Genomic DNA, 22,651 nt, shown 5'->3' with positions numbered 1-22,651 from the left:
CGACATACTGACTAAATATGTATGCAGTACCAAAATTCAACAAAACATTGATGAGTTTTAGATAAATTGGTTCCTTACTTAATCGTTACAATGAGGACAGTTGTAATCTGTGCAATTGGAAAATGTAGAGAACAACGCATAATCTAAACTACCAAAATAGAGTTTGAATATATATATGAAATTATGGAGTTATAAAAAGTGCATAAATAACATAGTTTAAGTGTTATCCATTTAAAATTCTAGATATGGACACTATTGTCTGACCGAGCTTTGCAATTTCACAATATTTAGAGTGGGTAAACCTGGGAAATGGTCTTACGTGATGTTATCGGTACTATCAAAACATACGCGCCATCAGGGGATGTTATCAAGATTATCAAACAAGCTATCCCGCCCGTCGAATGGACCAAACTTCAACTCATGTAAGTCGATACTACCGACATATAAGCGATTTATGATAAAGTAAATTGATTCACTCAATGTACAGGTTGCGAGAACATTGAATAATTCTGTTTATATTATGAGATGAAATGGAGATTGAATAATTTTGTGGATATTATTAGATGAAATGGAGTTGTTAAAAACGAAGGATTTTCCCGGGGCAAAAAGTTTAACAAAACATTTATTTTTTAAGATGTCAAATCTGATTTTTTTTTCCTACACTCTGAGCGAATCGAGTAGCGTAAAGTAGGTACACCGAACGCTGCAAATTGATTCTACAGGACCACATCCAATAAAGAAATTAAGGGCACTAAGTCTTTAGTGATGGCAGTTACTTGAAAGCAAACCGCGTTGGAGTAGGAAGGAGAGGTACGCAAAATCAAGATGCCAGTTGGATGCAGCGACTGAATTGGATGGAGATTCCAATGGTTTGGATGACTCTCTCCTCGGGCGTACTTACTTGCATTTAAAACAATATAATTATGATACATCACCAAAAATGGGCCATGCCCAAGAAAGAGATTGAGTTGAGTTGGGTTGGAACGCACGATCGTAAATATCAACTTTGGATTCCACAGAGACCAAGGCCAAGGGCACCAATCATTCAGTGAGCCCGGCTGTGTCTATTCGATCATTCAATGTGCCCGATTGTACACGTGTCATTGTCTTGCTTTGTTCTCAGATGGTTCCTTCGTCCTTGGTATTCAATCTGGGTGGCCGGATAGAGCCGTTGCTCGCGCTTTGCTTTATGGGATGAGATAAGACAAGCCCATGTCTTCCACACAAAGGCAAGTCAAACACGGCATTAGACCATTCAATGTCTGCCTGCGCTACAGCTGTATACTTCTCGTTGTTTCCTTCGCTCCCTCGTTTATACACTGCCCACTCCCATTTCTTTTCTATATAAACCCAATTGAGCGTCATTCCCAAACCATATATCGCCCACAGCGATTTGAGCCTAATACTTGTTTCTTTATTCATTCCTTGCACTACTATTTCTTTGCGCACGTACATCTCGAGCTATTCTACTCCTATCCTTTTTCGTGCTCCTTGCATTAATCGGCATTTGGATCTCAAATTCAAGCTCCTTTATTTCTATTAATCCATAATTTATGGAGATGGGCAAGCCCCTCCTCTTTCTTTTCTTATTAATCACGTCGAGTCTTCTTGTAATTGTTTCTGCAAATTTCTACAACGACGTCGACGTCACATGGGGCAATGGTCGCGGTAAAATCCTTGAGAATGGCCAACAATTGCAGCTTACTTTGGATCACACTTCAGGTAATATTGGGTAAATTTGGTTTCCATGGCATCATTCTCTGTTCTTTTCTTATTTTATCTTCATCTATATTTAGTATACTACAAGTAGACATCTTAGTCCTTCCCTTCTTTCTTTTCTTGATTACAGGTTCTGGGTTTCAATCCAAGAATGATTATCTGTTTGCTAAAATTGATATGCAAATCAAGTTGGTACCTGGCAATTCTGCAGGCACAGTTACTGCCTATTATGTATGTATTATATTGCCCTGCCCTGCCCTGCCCTATATATCGCGATATCTTATATCATGCTAACATGATGTTGCTCTTATGCCTCATTACAGCTGTCGTCTCAAGGTCCCAAACACGACGAAATAGACTATGAATTTCTAGGCAACCTTTCCGGAGATCCCTATATTATGCACACTAATATCTTCGCTCAAGGCCTTGGCAATCGTGAGCAACAATTCTACCTGTGGTTTGACCCAACCATGGCTTTTCACACTTACTCCGTGCTCTGGACACCAAATCAAATTACGTATGTATCCTAATTAGTCATTAATCTCTTCAATATTAATACGATAAAATCTCTCAAAATAACGAAATTACATGTTTGTTATTCAGATTGTCTGTGGACGGGATTCCTGTTCGTGTGTTTAAGAACAGGGAGACAGAGTTGGGTAAAGTGGATAGCAATTATCACTATCCGAAGAGCCAAGCAATGAGGGTCTATTCAAGCCTCTGGAATGCAGATGATTGGGCAACTAGAGGTGGCCTCGTCAAGACAGACTGGACTAAAGCCCCTTTTGTTGCATCTTTCAGTGACTTCAATGCTGCTACTTCTTCTTCCAACTTTGCCGGAGAGGAGGCTTTGGACTCAAACCAAGAGCAGAAGCTCCAGTGGGTGCGAAATAAGTATATGATCTACGATTACTGTGCAGACACAAAGAGGTTCCCCCAGGGGCTACCTGCAGAATGCAAATGAGCATTCCTGACTCAAGTACTCGGTCGTCTGATTGATGTATTTTAGATGCCTTGTTCTTTGAACCATCCTTTTCTTTCTTGTATTCTGTTCTCTGACATTCATTCTGTCACTGTTTTCCAGCGCATAAATTTCTGCATACAAAATCTGTAATAATCCAGAAGATTAATTAATTATTTTGTTTTGTATAGCAACAATGTCTATAAGCGGATATAGTGATACTGTTCTGTAATTGAAAATTGATTCAGATGATTAATCGAATTTATCAAGCACCTAGTTGTTCAGTTCAGGCGGATATCCCTCTGTAACATTTCTTTCAAAATCATCTCGAAAATTATCGCTGACAGAATCAAGATAACTTTATCAAATTTTATAATAAAGGATCAACATTGGATTTTTAAAAAGATTGCAAACACACAAAAAAGTTTTTTTTCCATGCACTCAAAAAAAAAGTGAAGCAGTTATTCTCAAAATTGATCTCTATAAGGCATACTATTGCTTAGATTGGGGTTTCATGAGATGTTTACTTGCAAAGATTGGTCTGGAAGCTAATATAATAGAGTGGATTATGGCATGTATTGAGAAGGTAAACTATGCAGTTATAATGAATGGAATCCCATCCTCTTTTTTTCTAGCTGAAAGAGGGCTGCGTCAAGGCTGCCCACTATCTCCTTTACTGTTTATATTGGCAATGAATGCTCTCAGTCTTCACATAAACAGGGCAGTTAGTGACAAAAGATGCCAGCCCCTGAAGATCTGTAGAAACAATGATATCTCACACAACCTTTTTGTGGATGATATACTCATCTTTGCAATGCAATGCAGGCTCACCTGGACATGCTTATATGACATCTTAAGACGCTTCCAAAAGGCCACAGGGATGCAAATTAATGAACACAAGTTAGTCTTTTTCCATAATGATGTCAGCATGGATTTTGTAAACTTGCTATCTACTCTATTTGGAATAGAGACGCGATCCATACAACATGGTATAAAATATTTAGGATTCCAGCTAAAAGCAAAGGGTTATTCAAAACCGGACTGGCAATAGTTAATAGACAGGTACTACAAAAAGATATCGTTATGGGAATTTAAATGCCTATCAATCGCTGGAAGAATTGTTTTATCTCAGTCAGTTCTTACTCAACTAGCTGCTTATTGGGCTCATTTATTCTTCCTTCCCGCAAGCATTATCAAAAAGATGAACAAATTAACTGCCAACTTCATATGGGGAGGCCAATCAGAAAAAAGAAAATTTAGTCTATCTAAGTTGTCAGATATCTCATGGCCGAAGAATTTGGGTGGATGGGGCCTGTTGGATCTGCAAAGTTTTGGTAAATCATTGTTATGCAAATCGCTATGGAGAGGGATTTATGGAGAAGGTCCCTGGTGCAATACAATAAAAAAGAAATATATGGGAAGGAAAGATATCTCTTACTGGTTCAGGTTGGGAAGAATCGGATCCAACTATGGGTCATCAATATGGCTCAGTTTCTGCAGGATTGAAAAGTTTTTCTTAAGGAACTTAACTTGGAGCTTTAAATCTGGTAGCCGGATTCTCATTGGGATTGATCCTTTTATGGGTGTGCAGGAGGAAATCATTCTGCTAGAGACTCTCCTAAATTTTTTTCATAGGAAAGGAATTTTCACTTGGGACAAGCTGATAGATGAATGGCAAGGTCCTTTCCCTCTTTGGAAAGAGGTGGACAATATGGGGATGTCGGATCTTCTAGCTCGGAAATGGAGAGGGCTCAGAACTTTTTTGAGGAACTGTGGCATATACCGATCGTTGGATGATGATGTTCTTATTTGGAAGGACTTAAAAGGAATCTCATAGATTCGCATAAAGGACATATATTAAAATATGATAGGGTCAAAAAATGCTCCCCCAATCTCGATTTTCCCTCCAGTGTTTTGGAAATCGGGATGTCCTCCCAAGGCGATTCTATTCTCCTGGCTGGTCTTCCACAATAAAAATTTAACATGGGAGAATTTGAAAAAGAGATGTCGGTATGGCCCGGGACTCTGTTTAATATGTAAGTCTGATGAAGAAAGCAACTTCCACATGTTCTTCAATTGCTATGTAACTCAGTAACTATGGAAAGAACTGGCAAAGCTATATAAATTTCCTCACATCTCTCATGCTTCTTCTAAAGAAGCTTTCCTATGGTGGAGTGGGCAAAAGGAATTTTGGAGTCCTCTTGTTATTATTTCTCTATGGTGTATATGGAAATGGAGAAACAAAATTATTTTTGAGAAGAGTATAGAGCCCTTTATGGGAACCTTACAAAACATCATTACTCTTTATGATTCCTTACCAGAAAAACCACAAAAGGAAAAAAAAGTGTAATCAAAAGGAGCACGCTCAATCAACTCTCCCGAGAGTGTATTTCGATGGAGCTGCCCAAAATGGCTCATGTGGTTGTGGTATCCACATTATCATAAATGAGAATGATCAATATCTCATTACCTGGAATGGAGGAAAGGGCACAAATAGTAAAGAAGAGGCAATGGCCTTTTATCCTTTTGCCTTTTCTTTAACATTCAGCTTGTGTCAATTCATGGAGATTCAAAAGTCATGACTGATTTTGTAAAAGGAAAGAGCCTTATCAGCAGCCCTCACCTTGCAGGTTGGTTGGACAGAATCAGGTTCCTATGGAGGAAAATGGAAGGATGCTCCATCCAGCACATTTACAGGTCTCAGAATCTTCTTTTGTAACCAGGTATATGGTACATGAAGGTAAAGTCTGGCGAGGAAATATTCCCTATCCAGGACTTTTCCTTACCAGACTTTTAATTTCAAATCTTTTTTGTTTTTATTTTTGCTCCTGTCTCTAGTATATTGGTCTTTTTCTTCCCTCCAGCGCTGATTATGACTGGTGGTTTTGGAATATCTAGAACAAGCTTCTGAATTTTGTTTCTCTTTGGAAAGATCTTTATGCTCCTATGTCAGCAAATGCATCTGATTATCATGCTTTTTGTATGGTACTTGTGTTAGCTCAATGGCCTGGCCAAATTTTTGGAATCCTAAGTCCGCTAAATTAACCCTATAAAAGTATATCTGGCAAATGTATCTATTTCTTTATATGTCTTATATAATATTTTATGCTTTTTCTTCTGAAAAAATATCAATGTCCTTTCCCCCAAAGTTGCGAATATTTTTCCAAGGTGGAAAATTAATCTCTTATCTTTGTGACTACAGTTAAAATTTGATTCCTCGGCAACTGTTTATCTTTGAAAACTAAATACCACAGAAATTTTGATAATCGAAACAAACACCAATAACTCTTCCCGATGTTGGAGATTAGATGCACAGCAGAATTAAATCAAATACACAACAGATAAATCAAGCACATAAAACACAGGAATTAACGTGGTTCACCCAACCAATCTGGGCTACGTCCACACAACATAGGCATCGGCAATCTTATTAATCAAACATGAGATTACATAAACTCTCACCCTCATAGCAAACAATCCGAATGGTTGCCTGTTATATAGCAAAGAGAATCTAAAAACCTCATTAACTCACTCACATCAAATATAGGAGGCATTAATCATCTCCCAACAACCTGGAGCTAATCTAGGAACTGATTCCTATTGTTGTCGTCCACTGAGATTTTGCCTATCTTATGTAAAACAGAAAATCTCAACAATCTCCACCTTGACAACAATTAGCCTGATGCCCTCTTATTATTATTTTATCTTTTCTGCAAGCCAAGAGAAGCCAAACACCAGCGTAGCTTCTCTAACAAAACTGGTTTCGTGAACATGTCTGCACAATTCTCCTTTGTATGCACCTTTTCAAGAGAGACTCCCCTTTCAGTGATAACCTGTCTTACAAAATGGTACTTAATTGGAATATGCTTTGATTTACAGTGATAAGCCGGATTCTTAGCCAAATGTATTGCACTTTGACTATCACAAAGTAACCCGATGTTGTCTTGTAACCTACCAAACTCACCAAAAAAACCTTTCAACCAAACCGCCTCTTTGCAAGCATGCGAAGCAGCAATGTATTCTGCTTCAGTAGTGGATAAAGCGACAATGTTCTGTAGCTTTGACATCCAGCTTATAGCTCCACCTGCAAGAGTAAAGACATACCCTGAAGTTGACCTTCTCTTATCCAAATCACCTGCAAAATCGGAATCAACATATCCGCAAACAAATTCACTACTCTTATTGTAAGTGATACAATAACTACTTGTGCCTCTCAGATACCGAAGCACCCATTTCACTGCTGACTAGTGTTCTTTACCCGGATTTGCCATGTACCTGCTGACAACCCCAACTGCATGTGAAATATCTGGTCGAGTACAAACCATCGCATACATTAAACACCCTACTATATTGGCATATGGAATTCGAGACATATAATCCTTTTCTTCATCTGTATTAGGACATAAACTCGAAGAAAGCTTAAAATGGGAAGCTAAAGGGACTGAAACAGGCTTCACATTATTCATACCAAACCTCAAAAGTATTTTCTCAATATACTTTTGTTGTGATAACCATAGCTTACCATTGCTCCTATCTTTGAAAATCTCCATGCCCAAAATATGTCTTGCTGCTCCTAGATCTTTCATATCAAATGTCCTTGCCATCTGAGCCTTCAACTTGTTGATTTCTTCTATGCTTTTGCTTGCTAAAAGCATATCGTCAACATACAATACCAAGATAATGAATATGCCATTATTCAACTGTTTAAAATAAACACAATGATCATATTCACTTCTAACATATTTTTGACTCAACATGAAAGAATCAAACTTCTTATATCACTGCCGAGGCGACTGCTTCAGGCCATATAATGACTTCTTGAGCCTGCAGACAAATTTCGCATTGCGATGGTGAACAAACCCTTCCGGTTGTTCCATATATATTTCCTCATCTAAGCCACCATGTAGAAATGCAGTCTTAACATCTAACTGCTGCAACTCTAAATCAAGCAAAGCCACTAATGCTAACACAATTCTAATTGAAACAATTTTAACCACTGGTGAAAAAATCTCATGAAAGTCAATACCGGCTTTCTGAGAAAACCCTTTTGCAACCAGCCGTGTTTTGTACCTGTCTTCCGTATCATTCACACCCCGTTTCAGCTTGAAAACCCATTTACACCCTACAGTTTTCCTGCCTTTCGGAAGCTCAACCAGATCCCATGTGCCGTTCTTACTTAAGGCCATCATTTCCTCCTTCATGGCTGCTTTCCACTTGTCACTTTTTGAACCTTCTATTGCTTCCTGATAGCACATAGGTTCATCGTCATTAGCAGTAAATGCAACAGAAGTGACATAATCATCATACCTTCTCGGTGGCCGTTTGATTCTTGTCGACCTCCTTAAGGATGTTTCTGGCGCTTCTTCGATTGGCTGACTACCATCTGTAGGAACTTCTTGCCGATCTGTATCTGAGACCTATTCATGATCTAAACCTGAACCCTGTTCATGTTCTGATTCTAAAACCTGTTCATGACTAGTATCTGAATTATGGTCATCATGACTATCATTAGAAATGCTATCAAACTAAATGTGCTGAAAATCAGATACATCATCCTGTTTCAATCTACTATCTACATCTAACTGTACAAGAGATGATTCATTAAACTTTACATCTCTGTTGATGATGATTTTGTGGGTAGTAGGATCCCACAATCTATATCCCTTTCTTCCAACACCATACCCAACAAAGATATACCTTTTAGACTTTGGATCTAATTTAGCTCGCTGTTGTTTAGGCACTAGAGCATATGCATCACAACCAAACACTCTGAGTTTAGAATAGTCACAAGGGTGTCCTTTCCATACCGCTTGCGGAATCTTGCAGTCTATGGCCATCGATGGAGATCGGTTTATCACATAACAAGCTGTTGCCACCGCTTCCGTCCACAACTCCTTCGGCAACCCGATGTTGCTCAGCATACTCCTTGCTCTCTCTAGAAGAGTTATGTTCATGCATTCAGCAACTCCATTTTGCTGAGGAGTATAAACCGTGGTCTTATGCCTCTCGATCCCTGCATCCTTGCAATAGCTGTCAAACTCCTTGGAAGTAAACTCACCACCATTATCAGTTCTTAAACACTTTATTGTTATACCAGTGTTGTTTTCTACCAATGCTCTAAACTGCTTGAAAACTGAAAAAAACATCAGACTTCCTTTTCAACATGTAGACCCACACTTTCCTAGAAAAGTCATCAATGAATGATACAAAATAAGACGAACCACCATATGAAGTTGTAGGAGATGGACCCCACACATCTGAATGGATATAATCAAGTATGCCTTTACTAGTATGTTTGTCCGTTTTAAACTTTTGTTTACTTTGTTTTCCAAACAGACAATGCTTACAGAAATCTAACTTTCTAGACTTTAGATTTGGAAGTAACTTGCGATCAGCCAAAATTTTTAATCCTCTTTCACTCATATGCCCCAATCTTTGATGCCATAAGTGAATGGAACTACTGTCATGTTCAGACACAGTAGACACAAAATCTGACCTTATACCTCCTTCTAACTGAAATAGATTTCCTACTTTCTTAGCTTTCATAACTAGTAAATACCTTTGTAAATTTTCATTACTCCACCTTGAATTACAGTTTTATATCCATTTGAATCAAGTGCTCCTAATGAAATCAAATTTTTTCTTAAATCTGGTACATGCCTCACATCAGTTAATATTTTTGTTGTCCCATCAAATATTTGCAGTTGTATGCTCCCAATTCCCACAATATTACATGTTACATCATTACCCATGTACACAACACCATCATCAATTGATTTATATGTTTTAAACCATTCTTTATGGATACACATGTGGTTTGATGCACCAGAATCTAACAACCAATGTTGACCATGATTTGACACATTAACTGATAATACTTCATCACTCATACCTGAACCAGATGTCGAACCTGTATCTGTCGTATTGGCCTCCTTCTTCTCTGTCGAAGAATCTGCTTTTGAAGTTTGTTGCTGTCGCTTCCAGCAGTCCTTCTTTAAATGCCCTGATTTGCCACAAAACCAACACTTTAGCTTACTCTTCTTCCCTTTCGACTTTGAACGTGAGTCGTCCGGCCTCCTGGAGTGTCTTTCTTTCGAACGACCTCTAACCATCATAGCTTCTGATGTAGAGGTTTCAGAATGCGACCTTCTCCTTGTTTCTTTCGATAATAAGGATGCAACTACATCATCAAACTCAATAGTTTCTGATGAACTAAGACTTATAGAAGTAACAAAATGATCCCATGATTCGGGCAACGAGCACAATAAAGTAATAGCTTTATCCTCGGATTGAATTTTTACTTCTATACTTTGTAATTGCACAAGAAGAGTATTAAAAGCATTTAAATGATCAGCAATCCATGTACCTTCCTTCATTCGCAAACTGTACAACTGTCGCTTCAGGAGAATCCTATTGGTTAAGGATTTGGTCATGTACAGTTTTTTCAGTTTCATCCACAAACCAGCAGCTGTTGTCTCTGACACGATATTAAACAGGACATCATCAGCTAGACACAGTTGAATAGCACTTATCGCTCTTTCATCCATCTCGGCCCACTCATTATCTGTGATGTTGTAAAGCTGTTTGGACTTGCCCAACAACGCCTTTGCCACACCATGTTGGACAAGCAAATCGTACATTTTCACCTTCCAGATCTCGAAATTATTCTTGCCATTAAACTTCTCAATTTCAAAACGGGCACTTTGAGTTTTCGCCATTTGTATCAATCAAAAAACAATAATAATCTCCAAAATAACAACTTTCAATAAATGAAGTTTGTGTTTAAATACCAGCAATGAACAAAACAAACTGCCTATGCCTTTCTGTCTTTGTCTTTAAATAAAACAAAAAAAAACAATATTTTGTTGTGTGAATCACAATGTACCAATTCTGCAATTAATAACAAATATATATCTCACCGCACACCATAAAAAAAAGTTCGAATCACCAATGGAAGGATTGATCCGCTCCACCAAAAAAAACTACTCCACCATATGCGTTCACCCACTTTAATATTAATCCACCATTTAACATATATTTACACTTTCCATTACGTTAATATGGTTTGTAACATACGGTTTGTAATATGGTGTGTAACATATGCGTTTCAACCTTTTTTTTTTAACATATATATGTTATATAATTTAAAAATCTGCCCTTTAAAACTTCCACAAGCTCCACGCAGCAACGTTTTTGAACATATATATGTTATATGATTTAGATAAAAACTGCCCTTTATATCAAACGCAGGCAACAAACAGTTTCTCTATTCACGCAGTTATATACTGCTTCCTCTCTGCGCGCAGCATTACTTATTCCAACACAACGCATAAACATATAAATCGTTTCCAGTAATACCAAACAGCTCTCTCTGCGCTCATTATATTAAACGATGGCAACAACAAATATTCCAAACGCAGTTATACACCGCTCTCTCTGCGCCTATTAAAAAAAAATATTCCAAAACGCATTGCATACCTCTCTGACCAGGAATAACGATGCAGCGACCTGGAAATTTCTCGCCAGTTCTTTTGGCACTGCTCTGCGCCGGAACTCACAGCGGACCAGAAGCATGGAACTAAATACACACCCCTGAGGATCACTGCCACCATCTAGCTTCACACAGATTCAACGCACAGCCATTTCGAACCAGCAATCATGCGCTCCAGGCTTTTCAACGCAACACCAGCTCAAACAACGCAGGCGGAAAAGCGTTCAACACAGCCAGCGCTCCACCTTGACCACGTGCTCCACCTCCAACTGCTCTGATACCACTTGTTGGAGATTAGATGCACCGCAGAATTAAATCAAATACACAGCACATAAATCAAGCACATAAAACACAGGAATTAACGTGGTTCACCCAACCAATCTGGGCTACGTCCACACAACATAGGCATCGGCAATCTTATTAATCAAACATGAGATTACATAAACTCTCACCCTCATAGCAAAAAATCCGAATGGTTGCCTGTTATATAGCAAAGAGAATCTAACAAGCTCGTTAACTCACTCACATCAGATATAGGAGGCATTAATCTTCTCCCAACAACTGGAGCTAATCTAGGAACGGATTCCTATTGTTGTCATCAACTGAGATTTTGCCTATCTTATGTAAAACATAAAATCTCAACACCTGAGTCTTCTCGTGGATGGATCAAATGCGGTCTCATATTCGCAAAATCGATCTCCCTTTCATTCATTTGGATATAGACGACCAACACCCGAGTCTTCTCGTGGATGGATCAAATGCGGTCTCATATTCGCAAAATCGATCTCCCTTTCATTCATTTGGATATAGACGACCATGGAGAGCAACTTACCAGCTCTTATTGTGTGAGGCACAAGCAGAGAGAGAATAAGATGGAACATCGTAGCCTTATTTATTGAGATACAGTGAGTAATGACTCATGACCCGAATAAATCAATGATTAACATGATCAGACTTCAACCCAATACCTTCCATCTCCATCACCTGCGAGTAGAACAACGATACCACATGCACTTAATACCGCAAGCAAGCACGTTGAAATGTATTTCATGACTGCTGTAACTGACTGACTACTATTCTTCGATTCGATGTTACCTCTGATCGTTAGATGATATAGGGAGTCTACTAATACTATCCTTCCTTCTTATGAGGCAAATGAGCGAGAAATCTGATTAAAATCTCCGAAGTTTTAAATATAATTGTTGCTTGCACACAAGCGTCTGACTCCGTCCTGCACTTGGACACAGCGGTCAATTTCGAAATCGCGTAGTCTAAATTCCACCCACTGTTTCTACGACCGTGTCCAAATTCTCATTGAGTCTCGTGCAAGCAATATGTGTTGTATTTAAGTGTCGCAACTAAGCGTCACCACGACTATGAACCTGTAAGTCTCGTTCTGTTTCTTGAATCTGTAGCTTACACTCTCTGCATTGATCCTGTCGGGATACTTGTTTAAGGAACATACCTTGCAACTAAAAATCTAGACGTTTTGAATTCAGAAGTTCTCTGTCCAAAAACTTACAGTACACACAATAAAAATATTTTGTCACAAATAAGCTTTTAGCACAATTTTTTATTTATTTCACAAAGAAACTTTTAGTCACAATCTCATGAGTAAAGGTGGTTTATATAATTTTATTGTATTTATTTTTATATGTTTATTGGGTAGAAAATGTGGTAAATTAATCATATTTATTAATATAGTTGTTAGTGTTAGTTGATGGACACATTAGTAGATTATGGTTTATATTGGTTAATTATGATTAAAATGGTTGATAATTATTAAAGATGGCTTTAGAAAGTTGTTGATAGTTAATGATAGTGGACCATGGTTAAAGAGGGTTAATGAAATTCACCAAGGTTGAAAAGAGTTGACTAAAATTGACCATGGTTTATAGTGGTCAACTTTAATCTTACATTCAAGTTACATTAATGTTGAGCATGGTTGATGTTATATGAATGTTAATGTTACAATAATGGTTACATTAATGATTGAAGAGGGTTGACTATGGTTGATTTAGGTAAACCTTGGTTGGTTGAGGTTAATCATGGTTGACCATGGTTACCATGGATGATAAGGATTAAGAGGACAGATTATGGTTGACCTTGACTGATTATAATTGGTTATGGTTGACTATGGTTGACCACAGATTAAGAGGATATATTACCATGGCCTAAATGTGATTATGGATGACCATGGTCCACCATGGATGGGTACGTTTTGACGATTTTTTTCATAGTTGACTATGGTTCACTATGAATGAACATAGTCACCATGGTTGACCATTGTTTAACTAATTTAACCATAATTAAATTTGTTTACTATATTTAAACTTGTTTTTCAAAAGTTAACTATAATCAAATTTTGAAAAAACAAAATTAACCATAATTATTAACCTTTAATTATATATAACTGTAATTATCATAAAGACCATTGTAATTGATCTTGTAAATCACTCAATCTTTTAAAAAATATCATTCTAGTTAACCATGATGAACTTGATTTATGTATTTTGTTAAAAAACCCTTTTTGGCTCCCCACAATAATCTCTCTTTTCAGTTATTCAACTAAATTTCTTTGGATGTCTTTCACAATTCATTATAATTATATATCTATATCTATATATATGGATTTATTTCACAAAGAAATGTTTATGTACAGTACAACCACATTAAAAATATTAATGTGGTTGATATAGCGGAAACGTCATAAATATAACACAAAAAAATTGCAATGAGAAGAATGGCTTACTAATGCACACATTTATTTGATTAACCATGTATAAAAATGTTATGGTCAACTTTAATTTAAGAAAAAAAAATTATAAATGAATGTTATAAATAATAATGAGGAACTTATTAGAATTAGAATAATCTTAAATCCCTTGAAAATTGGTGGGTGGGGAGCCAGGTGGAATGAATCTAATTTTTTTAATTTATTAAAAGTAATCGAAAATTTTGCTAAATCCCTTGGAAATTGGTGGGCGGGAGCCACTTCGAACGAATCTATTTTTTTAAATTTATTAAGAGTCAATGCAACCTAAAAAACTCTTTAATACACTAAGCCATTGATAAGCATTAAGACTAACATATGCTGAGCATATTCCCTTGAGAATCAATCTAGACTCTCAATTAAAAAATTAAAAAAGGTCAACAGATCTACTCTTTAATACACTAAGCCATTGATAATCATTAAGACTAACATATGCTGAGCATATTCCCTTGAGAATCAATCTAGACTCTCAATTAAAAAATTAAAAAAAGTCAACAGATCTTCATCTCAATTCAGTTGAAATAAGAAACCTTTGGCAATAATGTGTTTGTATATTTTGTTTAAAAACTTAATTTATCTATTCTTAGTGCTAATTTCTTTTTATTTTTTCAAACTAAGCCGGTTTTAAACAATTTATTATTAATATTATTCATGAGATTTAAGAAAAATTTCTCATATATATATATATATATATATATATATATATTTCACTATTAAGATAGTTTTAATGATTTAGGCCTATATTGGAATATATATTTATTTTGAAATTGAATTTTAATTTGGGTGTATTCAAGTCATTTTAAGAGAAAATGTTTTTAGACTTCAACATTTTTAGTGTTACAAAGTTGATAGATTCTTGCATCTTACACATAAATTAGTGGAAGTTTATTTGTGTTTTAACAATGTTTATTTATGCTAGTCAAAACTAAAAGATACTCTTGATCTTCTATATTAGGGTTAACCACCACCTTGTGATATCTTAGCTCTTTTTATGTTCTTATTCTTTATTGCATCACAAATTCTATTTAAATTATTATGTAATAATACTTTAAATATTATTGGTATCTTGTATGAGGACATCTTTGTAGAAATTTAATAGAAATTGTAATTGCTCAAGATTTCAAACTGAAAAACAAGAGATGCAATTCTACTCTACAATTTTGGAGAATGGAAATCACAATTTAGAGACACATGCAAAGACATGCAATAGGTAAAACCACAAGTACACAATGATTTCTAGCGGAACGCAACTGGGAAAAACCCTTCAAACCTTTTTGCATTAATCAGTTGAATATAGAAACTATTACAATTGCATGCTCCAACTTTGAGCACCACCTGCAAAGGTAAAACTGTTCTCCCTACTGAATGAGAACTTTTGGCCAACACTTAGCCACTTTATGCCTCCTCCAACCTCTTATTTCCTTGTGCAATTCTGAGCTAATTTGAGCTCCTAAACAATAGGGAAGTCCCTATTTCCTTGCATAATTTCCAAGGAATTGATCTCCGGACTGCATGCAAAAACTGTACACTCAACTAGTATACACTTAATGTGACACTAGCCCTTGCCTCCTCCACTCCAGTTAAGAAATTTGAATTCCATTCATGTCTGGGATATTTTGGGTTGATTGATTTGCTAACTAACATATCTCTAAGTTAGATTGTAGCCTCACTACTCATCTGACCTTCAACTGACTCTATTAATTTTTAGAGGCCAGTGAACTGAGTACAACTAAAAATAACTAAACTAGATTGCTAAAATTTAGCAATCAACACATGCATGATTGAACTCCAAGTCCACTAACTCAAATTTACTGAGCTAATTGAGTAACTGATCTAGGTTGATATTGGTGGCCACCTGCCTATTCCACTTGGACCCCCACCGTTGTTTCTTTCAGTTTCCTTAATTGTAACAAAACCTACTATTTTTGGTAGTTTTTTGGGTCCTAAACTTCCATAGCCGTTTTGAGGGCCTAAATGACATTTTTTGGGAAAACAGAGAGACCGAAAAAGTGCAATATTGGTTTACACATATGTTCTTAGCCTCTTCTTGGAGATATTCAAAGCAAGATATTATGATAACCAAACATAGATTGTATGCCAAAGTTACAACCCTGGGAAGTTAACATTCCAACTAACCCCAACGGGACCCACAAGCTTTTGGTGCTTCATCTCCTAGGTTTAGTTTTTTTGATGTTTAATAAAAAAGGTCTCTGAGAGTCATTGTAATACAATTCAGAAGGTCTGCTGCCCCCACATCTCTTCTCAGATATAAGCTACCATCGTCTGAGCTAGTTTATTTCCATTATACATGTAACACTTTTCAGTACTTTACTATTAATGAATTGAAGTTATGTTTTCATTGTATCTTTGTGTTTATGTTTATATATGTATTTCATTTTATGGTGGAAGAAAAGAAAGACGAAGGCGTAGGAGATCCTTTCAAAATATTTCTCGAAGAAGCCCTTAAGTGACAAAGGAATTCAGTGATGGACAACTTTTCCTAGATCCTTCAGCGAATGCCCACCAATGATGCATCTTCATCCAACAGTCACTTCAAAGGCATCATCCCCTTCAAATTACAAGTAAACTTCGATATCCCTACATTCGAAGGCCAAATAAATGCAAATGTTGTAGATAAATGGTTGACTCTGTTGGAAGGTTACTTTTGGTCCATAATTTCTCTGATAGGGAGAATATTACTTTTGCACTGCTTAAGGTTGCTCCCCATGTCAAGGACTGTTGGGAAACTTACTGTGAGAAAAGGGCTAAGGAACCCTCTCGATTTATACCCCCCCCTGCCCCCTCCTTCTTGGAGCTCTTTCTGAGATGTTGTCAAGGAACAATATTACCCCATGGGGAGTTATAAAGATAATTTCATATTGTGGACCACAGTATGAAAACAAAGGGACCAAGAAGTGCATGATTTCACAAATATTTTTCATACTCTATGCATAAAGTTGGGTATCAAAGACTTTGAGCGACATCTGGTGCTCAAGTGCCACGGTTGTTTCCACAAATACATTCAGGAAGAAATGGATTTGATGGACATATCCTCACTTGGTGCAGCATATCGATATGTTGCCAAGATTGAACAAAAAATTAAACAAAAGAAGCGCGAATTTGGATCTGTGAATCAGAAGCAGGGTAAGAGTGCCCCTAAACTGCAGAATGAAGGACAAAGTTAAGGCGGGGTGACCCATGAAAACCTACCAAAGCCACAAGTAAAGAACAACACCATGAAGCGGAAGAAGGACATGAAAAAGTGGTGTGATTTCCGTAAGAGCCCCACTCACAACACAAGTGAGCGTTGAGCCAAGCAGTTACTAGTGGCTGAGTTGAAGGTTTTAGAGTCATATGCATGTTCTCACTCTGAGTTAGAACCTGACAAGGGGAATGAAAAAGGGAAGCATATTATTAATGTGGAGCGCAACGCCATTGTTGCCACCATTAAGACCTAGAATATTGAGCCCAAAGATCCATAGGAAGGAGAGCATATCTACCACTCGTAAATGTGGGTGAAGGGGTCTTTGTTGCAGTTCAATGTCGACAACGAGAGCCAAAAGAACCTCATTTCAACACAGGTCGTGAAGTAGTTTGGCCTACGAACCATACCACATCTGCAGTCGTACACCATCGGATGGCTTCACCAAGGATGAGATCTCTGCATCAGCCAGCAATGTCACCTTCCCTACAACATCAAGCCCTTCATGGGTGAGGTAATGTGTAATGTTGCTCCTCTTGAAGTTTGTGATGTATTATTAGGCCAACCATACTTGTGGAAGTGTCATGTTGTGTATGAGTCGAGGCCTCACACTATTATTATTACTTTGGCAGTAAGTTATACAAAATACTGGAGGTAGCCCTACCTATCGCCATCTTTTTTATCTCTGCTAAGTAATGCAATAAGACCATCTCCCAGACTGGGAAATTTTGTTTCTTTTTTATTCATTCTCAAAGTAAGGGGAAGATCATGGCCACCGCGAAAGGTTCCACCGTGCAATATAAGTAAGTGCATAAGGGCGTGGAAGAATACAGGGACATCTTCTCCTCACCCACCTAGGTACCTTTGCACTGCCATGTTAATAATTTGATTGATTTGACTGTTGGAGCACCTCTACCCAATGGGATGATATATTGTTGCTCCATTTTGGAAAATGAGGAGATCAAGAGACAGATCTAGGAGTTGTTGCAAAAAGGCAACATCTAACCAAGTTCCTCACCTTGTGGGCGCCCAATTGTACTTGTATAGAAGAAGGATGGGACCTGGAGGCCCTGGATTAATTATCGAGGCCTAAACAAAATCACTGTTAGGAACAAATATCCAATCTCGTGGATTGATGATCTTTTGGACTAGCTCAAGGAGGCCAAGTATTTCAGCAAGATCTATTTGAAATTTGTCTATGACCAGGTTCCAATAGATCCCACAGATGTATGGAAGACGGCCTTCAAATCCAAGGAAGTCCTTTTTGAATGGTTGGTCATGCCTTTCGGGTCGAAAAATGCCCTTGCTACTTTTATGAGGTTGATGGATGACATCTTGTAGCCCTTCACCAACTTTTTCGTGGTTGTTTATCTGGACGACTTCCTAATCTTCAAAAAAAGATGGGAAGAGCACTTGCAACACATTCGACAGATCCTTCAAACCCTACGACAGCACAAACTGTGTGCTAACTTAGAGAAATGTGCCTTTGGCATGAGCTAGGTCCAATATCTAGGTTACATCATAGATGAGAAAGGTGTGCATGTGGATCTGGCTAAGATCCAACTCATTCAGGATTGGCTAACCCCAACCACTCTAACAGATTTTTGTAACTTTTTTGGCCTTGCCAATTTTTATTGGAGGTTCGTGTCAGGATTCTCTCATATCACTTGGCCTTTGAGTCAGATTTCCAAGGGCAAAGCGAAATCAAAGTTTTCCTAGTCCGAGTCCCAATAGAAGGCACTCGTTGAGCTGAAGAACCACCTTTGCTTTGCACTTATACTCACATTGCCAGAATTGCAATAACCCTTTGGAATTGAGATATTCGCCTCTGAATATGCTATTGGTGCAGTCATCACCTAGCACGGGCATCCGATGGCCTATCATAGTAAGACACTAATTGATACAATTCCGAAGTACCCCACCTATAATAAAGAGATGTATTCTATTGTGTAGGCTTAGTGGCAATAGACGCATTACATTCTGGGGAAGGAGACAATCATCCACACATATCACCAACCTATTTAGTTATACAGACACAAGGGAAGTTGAACAACGATCGCCATCAGAAGTGGTTTACAATGGACAAGATTTAAAAAAATATTTTCCATGATGGTTTAGGGTTGTGCCCTATCCTATGTACATAGTTTGTTTTCTTGTTTCTTTGTTTTGTTTGGCCTTACATTTTTTGTTTTCATTTATGTAAATAAGTGTCATGCTTAAACATGTTTAATGGATTCTTAATATGTGACTGAATTGAAAATATTCTTGTGACACTACAACATTTGGCTAACCTTTAGTCCTTGTTCTTTGTTTTGGTTACATCTTTTGGTAAAGATGTTCTGAAAAAAAAATATGACCCTTCTGTAAGGAGAGTTTTATGTTCAACCATGATACTTTTTTGTATTCTATAAACCTTATGCCCATACTCATTTCTTTATGTTTCAATGTTTTCATGCTTATCCAATCAAGTAGAAGAGGAAAAGGGGGAAAATCTAAACGAGCAAAGATAATTTAGAGGACTTTATATGCTTCTCTAAAGGAACAACCTCTCTTGCTCTCAGTAAGCCGTGATCCCTCTTCCGCCCAAGAAATAAATAAGTTCCTATGCATGGTCCTATATAAATATTTAAACAAAGATGAAAGTACTTTGTTGGGGTGTTTTCCAAGCCTACAGGAAACGAAGCAACACCAAAGATGAAAAAACATACTCTAAAAATCTAAAGCTCTCAAACTATACTACCCTTTCCTGATTCGAAACATTGCAATCATTGTTGATCTTATGTTTGTGTCTAACAAAGAAGGAACAGAGGGGACTATGTTTATTCATGGGGTAAGTGGGGAAACCAAAGTGATCTGCACGATGAATCAATACTCCTCGAAGAACTAGACCCTGCACAAAAGAATCAACCTAGACAAGGAAGCTGGAACAACCTAGCTGAATCAGCCAAGTGTTATTGTTGCTACAACACCCTCCAAAATTTTGGCCTACACCCAATTTTCGCAGCCTACTTTGACCTTATATACTTTCATGTGTTTTCTCTAAGTGTTTTGGTCTCATTTGCAAGAAAATCAAAGTGTCATATTTTCGCATGTTGTAGAAAAGCTAGTTTTGGTGGTTTCGATGGGTAATCTTTGCGTAAATGTGTTGGTCTTACCATGTAAACATGTATCGCACTCATTTCCAAAGTTTCAAGAATTGTCACACAAGTGTCGTCGTAGTCGTCATAAAGTGTATCTTTGGTGTCGCACTTGGCATAAGTCATCACAAAGTTGTCGCACTAAGGGAAGTATGTTGTTCATGTGTTTTGGGTGATCTATGTTGTGTCTTCATTTGTTCTAAATGTGTTATTCGAGTCAAGTATTGTTACTATTCACATCGGCTTCATAGATCCCACACTTAGTCAAATCTAGAAAACTTCCCCACCAAGCAACCTAGCCTCACCCCACCTTCCTAAACTGCACATTTCACTCTCTCAGCCCTCAAGTAGAAACCTCGCCTCTTGGAAATGCGCAATGCACAGTTCCTTCCTCCCAGAACTGTGCACTTTGTAGTCTCAATGCTTAAGCTTGTCCCCTGAGCTCCAAAACTACGAAATCCTTACCTCTAGCATGGTTTGAACTGTGCATTACACAATTTCAGTCCTAAAGTCTGACCCTTGAGCTCCTGAACTGTGAAATTTCACAATCACCTAACCTCCCTATCCTTCTAGCATTGCGTAGTGGGAAACTTCAGTCATCAAACCCTCAGTCTGGCTCCTTGAGCTCCCCAACTGCGCAATCTTTGAGCCAATTCCATCCTAGACTGTGCATTGCGCAGTCTCAAGGCTAATACCTAACCCTTGACTACCTGAGCTGTGCAATTGTGCAGTCACTGAGCCTCTCCCTCAGCCTGCCACCCAATTTCATCTCAATCAATCGATCATCATGCAACATCTTAGACTAAGGGTTTATGAGACTGATGTCATCTTGTCATGAGTGAATTGTAGATGCATGTACTTTATCATACTATGACAGGATGATGAAGAAGGATATGGAGAAGGAGAACATGCTAGAAGACACCTTTATAGCTGAAGATGCAAGTTGATCGATCAGGAGAAAGAAAAGGGACATCAGTTTGCAACCACAACTCAAGACTTGATAACACTGAAGACTCCTCATCTCTAATCCATATGGAGTGGAAAAGAGATCATTCTCAAGAAGACATATAAGAAGCAACAAGAATGGCTTGACATTTCCATGTCGTCATGGAGTCCATGTCATCAGTGTCATGTAATATCATGTCATGAGTCATCATATGCCACATCATTTTGTGGATTATGTAAATTCTTATTCGAAAATGTATTTTAAAGTGGAAGTCCAAAGGACATGTACAAAATATGAAGAGTCATGTAAAGTCGAAAAGTCATAGGGAAGTCAAACAGTCATGAGGGTAGTCAAAGAGTCACAAGGGAGGTGAAGGATCACCCCATTGGTTATATATACACCCTCATTGTACAAGTAAAGTACTTTTAACCTTGGCTCCTCCCACAAGGCATTAAAGAGACAAGCTAGCTTTTTTGGTGAGCACGTAATGGCTCCAACGCTCCACTATTAGAGCTAGTGGTGTTCATTATATACATTTTTCCTGAGACATTTACTTAATATATGAAGCCTAATGGCCAACACGTTCTTCATGCATGGATTATGAATATTTTTAAGATTGTTCTGTGAATGTTTTTTTTCACTTGTACTAATGTAGTTGACAGTTATTTTAGGGCTAATCATATTGAGAATGTGTTGTAATGGTCGCAATGAAGATCGCATATTTGTGAAATATTCTACTGGATGTTAGATGAATATCTCTTGTTTGTGTGTGTCTCTACTAGAGTGGTGCTACTGCCTCTCTCTTAGGGGCTCTCATTTTCCCTCTGTCGTGAAAGAACCTTGATACACCTACAACCAAACACTCACCATGCACAATCACTTTCATTTTGAAGGCACATATGCATTCCTCTCGCTTACAAATAGTTAGAGCGAAGGCGGTGAGATGGGCTATCATTATCAAGTCATTCTTTAGAGATGAATAGGAAAATAAGGAATACTTTCAATAATTTTCATTATTTTACATTATCAAGATTATAAAACCATCTTAATTATAAATTTAACAAAACTTTTATTTATTAATTTTTAAAAATAAAAATAAGATATTTATAATAAAACAAATGGTAGAATTATAATATTCCCTATGAATTACATATAAGATAACTTGCAAAATAAAATTATATTCCTGTGATATAATCAATTTATGAAATTTAAATTTAATTCACAGTTTAAAAAAGTGTATATAGTTAGAAAAATTCTCGATCATTCGAAGCAATTTTTAGTCAATTTTGAAATTACTCGAAGTAGACGATGAGAAGCTATTGAATGGAAACCAAAAATTGTTTGATGCCTCTATATTTTCTGTATTCAAGCTTTTATGGTCCATAATGAATTAAGCAAAGTCTTTATTTATCAAATGTAATG

General features: G+C 37.4%; 1 protein-coding gene across 1 annotated transcript; it reads left to right on the top strand.

Moving 5' to 3' along the window:
- Positions 1-1,366: 1,366 nt before the first annotated feature.
- On the top strand, positions 1,367-2,877 carry LOC149250083 (xyloglucan endotransglucosylase protein 1-like). The gene is made up of 4 exons (XM_089458909.1): positions 1,367-1,722; positions 1,850-1,950; positions 2,043-2,236; positions 2,323-2,877. Exons 1-4 carry the CDS (start codon positions 1,554-1,556, stop codon positions 2,681-2,683), a joined length of 825 nt encoding a protein of 274 aa, XP_089315035.1. The 5' UTR covers positions 1,367-1,553; the 3' UTR covers positions 2,684-2,877.
- The last annotated feature ends 19,774 nt before the right edge of the window (positions 2,878-22,651 follow it).

Source organism: Pinus tabuliformis, chromosome 7 (genome assembly GCF_031772625.1).
Source record: "Pinus tabuliformis cultivar Carrire ecotype Pingquan chromosome 7, CPIR1, whole genome shotgun sequence".
Classification (NCBI taxonomy): Eukaryota; Viridiplantae; Streptophyta; class Pinopsida; order Pinales; family Pinaceae; genus Pinus; species Pinus tabuliformis.
Note: the sequence above shows the minus strand (reverse complement) of the source record. Positions and strands in the feature narration are given on the sequence as shown.

Bases quoted from the DNA above. Each gene is read 5' to 3' on its own strand.
- LOC149250083 (XM_089458909.1), top strand. From the start codon at position 1,554: ATGGAGATGGGCAAGCCCCTCCTCTTTCTTTTCTTATTAATCACGTCG. The intron at 1,723-1,849 runs GTAATATTGGGT...TCTTGATTACAG, and splicing joins TACTTTGGATCACACTTCAG to GTTCTGGGTTTCAATCCAAG. The intron at 2,237-2,322 runs GTATGTATCCTA...TTTGTTATTCAG, and splicing joins TGGACACCAAATCAAATTAC to ATTGTCTGTGGACGGGATTC.